The 7,326-nt window shown below is 36.2% G+C and overlaps 1 protein-coding gene across 1 annotated transcript; it reads right to left on the bottom strand.

Annotated features, from left to right (window-relative positions):
• Window positions 1-3,736: 3,736 nt before the first annotated feature.
• LOC110097073 (probable protein phosphatase 2C 2) lies at window positions 3,737-6,811 on the bottom strand. Its single transcript, XM_020823295.2, has 4 exons — window positions 6,529-6,811; window positions 5,158-5,352; window positions 4,830-5,065; window positions 3,737-4,746 (listed from the first exon to the last, which is right to left on the bottom strand). The coding sequence occupies exons 1-4, from the start codon at window positions 6,724-6,726 to the stop codon at window positions 4,161-4,163; spliced, it is 1,215 nt and encodes a 404-aa protein (XP_020678954.1). The 5' UTR covers window positions 6,727-6,811; the 3' UTR covers window positions 3,737-4,160.
• Window positions 6,812-7,326: the final 515 nt, after the last annotated feature.

The raw sequence follows: 7,326 nt of genomic DNA, 5'->3' as shown, positions 1-7,326 counted from the left end.
GAATAGTTTAGAAAGAGAAGATTTTGTTTATATTATTTTGTAGATTTTAAGAATGAGAAATTGATACTTATAGGTGATTAATCGTGGTGACATCGAAGGAAGAAGGGCTAGTAAGAAAAATCAATTTCCAAACTTCTGTAAGTATGCACGGTTCTTTATTCAATCATTATCCTTTACTATTGTCAAATTCTTTATTGCTGTTAAATGAATGATCATACAAATTACATGTACATTTTATGGTATTATATGATAAAGTTTATGTTATATGGAATGAGATGATATGAATGTTATTTGAATGCTTGTATGTGCATGCTGAAATGATGGAGCTCACCCCCTGATGGTACTAGTTGGGGACACTGTACTCGTGCACGATAAAATGGTAAATGATATGGAAAAGGAAATGGTAAAGGAGTACCTTTATGGTACTAGACGGTGGCTCTTGTGATGGTTGTATTATATACGAAACGAGAAAGTTAAGTATAATGATATGAATATGGAAATGAAATGAAAAATATGGCTTCATGTTATAATGTGTTTAATGTTATGTTTGTATGAAATCATCTTTATATTATGTTCATGTAAAATTGGCATTTATCATATTGTTCAGTTGCCTTGTTTACTGTAGTTTAGAATTGTGTATTACTTACTGAGCTTTAGCTTAATGTTAGTTATTAACATTTTTCAGGTAAGTATAAGCAAATCAATATGAGTAGATGGGGTGGCAATATATACCGTAGAAGAGGAGCGTCTGAGGAAAGGTAATTTTATGGTTATGTCTGATTTTTATGTTTATGCGTTTTAAATTTGATATTTTAGAGGCTCTTTCAATTATTATGGAGATAGATTTAGACATTAGATAATTTAACCTATCGTCCGACCTCTATTCCCGCCTCGCCTACGCGAGCTCACCGGGCCTGGTCGTGACAGATATAGACTTTAGCGTCCTAGCTTTGTAAGAAGATCCAACACATAAACATATAAGAGAGATGGGTGCAGTGTTCAAAAGAGACATCAAGATTTTTATGTGAAAAATTCTAAAAAAGGAAAAAACTATGGGGCCTAATACAATTTAAATGAATTTACAAGTATTGATGATTGGTTACAAATAATACTCGGAGGAGGAGGGTGTTAGCTTAATGTTGCAAATATACAGTGTTTAAAGCATATTACATAGTTGGACAACAACATGACAAATGTTCTTAAGAGAGTGTTGGTATATTTGTTTGGTCAGTAGACCACAATCGATGGTGTATGGTGGTCAGAAGGACTAGTCTGCATGCGACGGTGTTCAGAGGGACTTTAGTTAGTTGGTGAAGGTGGTCGGAGTGGTCGTAGTTGGTGGGGTGGTCAGAGGGACTGTAGTCGGCGGGCGATGGTGTTCGTAGGTACCTTAATTGGTAGGTAACATTGGTTAAAGGTACCATAGTTTGCTAGCGATGGAGGTCGGAAGGGCCGTAGTTGGTGGGCGACTGTAGTTGGATAGACCGTAGTCAGTGCAAGATGGTGGTCGGCAAGAATTCTGATGGTGGCAGTGCTGGATGTAGGGAGCAAGAGAGCTCTAAAAACTTTTCCTTGTCTACTCCCCCTCTCATGTGGAGAATGATGTGATATTTACAATTTTTTGAGAGTGGCATGGCTAGTAAATATAGATAAAATCAAGGGTAGGTTGGGAGTCTTCCATTAGATGTTTGGCATTAGTTCCCTTGATCATAAAGTGTTTATCAAGCATTTTGATACGTTAATGATGTCATAATTGAGTGATCTTGGGCTCATTGGATTTGTCTCGTCGAGCATCTCGATTTCACTATAATCATGTCATATTTGAATATAATTTGATCTTCCAATTGATGCTCCGAAGCTTTTATGTATATTTTGGTCCTTTGATTTAAGCTTATTTGGGTTGGGATCAAGATGAAATTGTTTTTATTGGGTTGGTCTCATTGAGATATTTAATTTGACTATACTTTTGTTGAAATTGGAGTTTAGATGATCCCAAATTTATTGTTGAAAGTTTTTTTATTCATATTTACATCGAGATTCATGCCTGATCAAGATGATTTTTAGTGACATATCACTAATATTATAAACTCACATCATTATTTATGATCAGATCGATGCATCTCTTAAGCAACCACTTAGACTCCCATCATCTACATTGATATATATGATGAACTTCTTGGCCTTTGATCTCTCCTTCTCAATAGAGTATGATTAAAAAAAAAAATATTAAAAAAGTAAAATAAAAAAACCAAGAGAATGATGTCTTAAAGATGCCTCCAATGTCAGTGCTCTTTTGGCTTCAATGCACCCTTTATATTCTACACATTGTATACTTACTATGAATCAATGTGTTCATCTGATGAAGTGTATCATTTATAGACTAATACTAATAAAGCTATTTTAATTAGGACAATCCCCGTTGTTTTTCCCTTTTTCAAAATTTTCACATAAACTCATACTCTCTTGCAATTCTTGCAGTCATCTCTTATCCATGTGCATAACAAATATTCTAACATGCAATAACAATAATTCTCAGCTTTGATTTATCTTATTTATGATCATATGGGTAACAACATATAAACTTTTGATCAATTTTAGCATGCTTGCTTTAGTTACTTAAGACTATATTCTGCAGTATGTTTCTGATTGAAAGGGAACGTTACTTCGACCGTAACACCGCGCTTGCGCTTAAGATACTCAATAGAAAAGACCAATGCCTTAAAAAAAAAAAGTTTTGTTATTCATTATATTGCAATTGATGGTTTATATTGCTATTTTGATTTCAAATCCAAATCAAATTTTACGTTAATTTTAAGGAAAAGATTGATTAAACTGAATTAATTTATCAGATTTTACTTGAGCATGTTCCAAATCTCAAATTCTAGTAGAAAAACCTGGATGAACGTGAAGCTTCAAACTTAATAGCTTCTATGAACCTTCTGGTTCAGCATTCTTCTTCTAGCATGTGATGATGTTGATGAAAACAACTGAAACATATATCTCTTGACTCTCAAAGTTCAGGAGAAATTATTTTATGCAGACGGCGGATGTAACTCTACGTTTGAATTTTCTTGTACGGAACAGTATCGAGCCGTTGTACCTAACAATAATGAGCCGGGGTACATCAAAAGAATGATGACGTGATGCATTTTATTGATCTCTGAATAATATTCGGTATCCGCACAGAATAATTTCTCCAAGTTCAACAGCTGGCTTGGAGTTTGAGTGAAAGAAACAAAAACTGAAAAGCTCAAACCAATAACCAAAATTTTATGATCAATCAATTAAGTAATAAAATTTTATGCAATTTCCTTTCCTTCAATCCAAAGCAATCCTGTGAACATTTTGATCATGTGCAACATTTGAAGAAGCTTCTTAATTCAAACGTGGGAAATGCCACATATACATATATATGATAATAAAGTGCTAAAATATTAATAAACAAAAATATTTAATACCAACAAAAAAAGAACTGAAGATGAGCTAGAAATAAAGATACAAATGAAATGAAAAAATAAAATAAAATAAAAGAAGAAAGTAGATAACACATACAATCGATCATCACCGCCAATCCATCAGACATCACTGCATTTGTCCATTTCAAAGTCGTAAAATTTCCTGAAAAGAATTATAGGTGAAGACAAAGGCACCGCCGTATAAGATAATGAATACAAAACGTGGCACATCTCGCACCAGGAAGTCAGAGGAAGCCAAATTCAACTAAAAATTCCCACCGTAATCACCAACCTCTCTCAAAATATCTATATTCCACTTCCACGAACCAAAAACGTGGCACAATTTTCTCCTAAAACCAGGAATCTACCTTTCACACTATCTCACAAATAGAGCAGTTCACCAAACTACAGAGGTAACTGAAATAAACAAAATGTGTAAAGAAAGAAAATATCTGATAAAATCAGAGAGAGAGAGAGAGATGACAGACTATAACAGAGATAATAATACACTACCCTATCCAATCAAGCCTCTACTACTATCACATCTATATATACAGAATACAATCCCACCAACAATCATAAGGGAGAAAAAAAAAAAAGGAAAAAAAAACCTACAAAAATGTTGGCTGCATCTAGTACCGACAATTCAATAACATTTTTCATCATCTCTCTTACAAACACCAGCCATTCTTCATGTTCACTGCATCACCTCTCCAGCCAACTCTTTAGATTGTAAAGTGCCTCAGTTGATAAGCTACAGCTCTTCAATCTTTGAACTGGCAGCTGTGATCTCTGCTGCTGATCCAGCTGCATAGCAGAATCGCAATGTTCGGGGGGAGAAAGACGAACAACGATGACGGTGAGATTATCGAAGGTTTTGAGCCTCAGTGCTTCCATGACCAACTCCCTTGCACATCGCTCTGGATCGTCATGGCGTCGAAGTTCCCTCCGAACTAAATTCACAGCATGTTGGCTGGACATTACATCCCATATGCCGTCGCAGCCGATGATTAGAAACTCATCATCCTCCATTAGCACCGCTTGCATGAACTCTGGCTCGGCAATCAGTGGAGATGGCGAGCCTCGAGGAAGCTTAATGTCCCAATCTCCAAGCGCCCGGGAAACAGAGAGCATCCCATTGAGGTAACCATCATCAATATAGCCACCGCAGGCCTCCACCCTTTGCCTTTCAGCTGCATGGATGGGCCTGTGATCCTGTGACATATCTACTGCTCTACCCTTCCGGCACAACACAGCCCGGCAATCCCCAGCATTCGCGACTAATAGAAGCCTGTATTCAAAAGATTTCATCAATATGATAGAAACTGAGAAACAACAATAAAAGGTTAAGTAGAGTTTCTACAACATTCTCACCTTCCAAAGATCAATGCAGCGAGCGCAGTTGTTCCAGAGGAAGTATTAACAGTGCAGTCATCAGCTAGAGCAAGATCAGCATGAAGGAATGCTTTCCGCACTGAATCCTCCACTGATTCTATGAAGACATTATTGGCTTCTGATGCCTGTGGGAACTCAACATCTTCAAAGAATAACCTAATTGCATGCCTTTTGATGTAGGCTGCTGCATCAGGGCCTCCATGACCATCAAAAATCTGAACAGAACAAGAAGATTCAATCAGCAAAGTAACAAAATGATATCGGCTACAACAAACAAACTTATTAAGTGGAATGATAGATTGATTACCCCATAGAATGCACTTGGTGAAGGACAAGTAAATATAGAACCAAGATGAGCAGACAAATCATCTATGCGTATATGCTCATCTTCCATGTATCTCCGAGGTCCAATATCAGCAAAGCTTCCTGATCGGATACTGGGAATGAATTGGAAAATGACCGGTTCTAAATCATTTGGAGTGGCATCAGAGGTTCTCAAGTCCTACAAGAAACATATATTGGATTTACTATATATTGGAAAACTTAAATAAATCAGCTAAAAAAAAGATCCAAATTTCAATACAAAAGTTATTAAAAAAGCAGTTTTTTTTTATATATTTGATCTTCATACTACCAAAAGATACTGTAAAAAAAAAAGTAGTCTCACCATCTCTGCCTTTTTGGATTTTGTTTCTGATGTTAAATTCTCTTCGTTGTGAAACTTCTTTTTCGATATAGCTTACCTTTTTATTAAAGAGATATGATGCAAATTGCAGTTGAAAGTTAGCTCATTGACGGATCAATTTCACACAACTCTCTTTGGCCTATTGGTTGAGAGCTTAGGCTTCCAACTAAGAGGTCCAGGGTTCGAGTCTATGTGTATGCGTTGTGTGTGTGAGTTTGCCTTAAATGGCCTAAATGTCCCAAAAAAAAAAAAAAAAAAACGGATCAATTTGTAACTGAAGGTTTCTATTTATAAATAATTGAGCAATAACGCCCCCACTATTCCCAAAAATAACTTATTGCAATATAGGTACAAGATATGATCAGAATTTCATTTGTAATGTTTCGATGAAAAATTAAAAGCTATGAAAGGAAACATATGATCACCCATCATAACGACCTTACAAACGTATATCCCGGTTCCTGTAGCGTACCGGTAATTAAAAAAAAAAAAAGTAAAATTAACATGCAAGTTAAAAAGTTCTATTATGACAAGGACATGATATATTGTACAACTTTTACACCTAACGAATACATGATCCTAGAAGCTCCACGAGAAATCATTCCATATGCAATTATTAACTAAAGTTGCAAATCAGGTATCTTTTTTCGCACCTCGGGTTCCACGATCCTCAAAAAAATTGTTTTCAAAATTTGTAATTTCAAGCTAAAAACTTCAAACAGTGCAAGATTTCAAGTATCAAGAAAACTTAACATTAATTTTTCTGCAAAAAAATTTAAGACAAGTATAGGACAAAATCTAAAGAAATTCTCATAAATTGAATCAGAAGCCTCCAGATCAGCCAAATGACAAAACGAATTTTCCTCCTGTTTCAGAACAAGAACAGAAAAACGAAAACCCTACCACCGCAAAACTAACTACCTCCATCTAATCAAGCCCTAAATCTTAAAAGCGAAGAACAAGATCGGATCACATAAGGCATCAAAATCTCACCAGTTCAGAAGCTACGGCGACCTCAGCGGGTAAAGGTCCCGATACCCGAGCCACTTGCCGACACAAAGGCGGCGCAGCCGCCGGCGTCACAGCCGTCGCCGATAACTCCACGATCTCCTCGATCTCCTTCGACATGCACCGGAACTGCACATCTAGCACAGGCATGGTATGGTGGATGACTTCCGCTCCAGCAACCATCTTTGACCTCTAGGGTTTTCTCAACTTTTTCTTCGCCTCTCTTCGCGGTTAGGATTCGACTTGGTAGTTGCCAAATTTGAGGGAGGAAAACCGGTGGAGCCAAATTTATACGTGGGAGACGGTGACCGGCTGCGACCGGTGGATGATGCGCGGAAACCGGCATGTGTGAGTCATTAGAGTCGCATGCGGCTATACGTGGTCTTGCGGTTATCGCCGCGTTAGTGCTCCACGTCTCCACGCTATATCAGAGTCGCGTGTGGGGCTTACCGTCTGGTTGCTTTGAGCGGTTTGATTCTGCTTTAGTGTTTCGATTTTCGAAAATAAAAATAGACTGATATTAATCATATTGATGTTTAATTAGCTTGAATCAACTACTCAAATATTAATTATTAAGGCTTTTTGGGACTTTTTTTATTTCTTTTAAAAATAATATTTTAATATATATTTTTTTTAAACAAAAAAATTTATGTATAAAAAATTACTTTAGAAATTAATAAAAAATCTGTCCTAAATAAAGCCTAAGGTTTTGTGAGAAAAATTTTGTATTAATTTATTTTTCACACCATGATCATAATTTCTATTTAGTCATTATTTTTTTTT

Source organism: Dendrobium catenatum, unplaced genomic scaffold (genome assembly GCF_001605985.2).
Source record: "Dendrobium catenatum unplaced genomic scaffold, ASM160598v2 fragScaff_scaffold_1347, whole genome shotgun sequence".
Classification (NCBI taxonomy): Eukaryota; Viridiplantae; Streptophyta; class Magnoliopsida; order Asparagales; family Orchidaceae; genus Dendrobium; species Dendrobium catenatum.
This window is presented reverse-complemented; position numbering and strand designations above follow the sequence as displayed.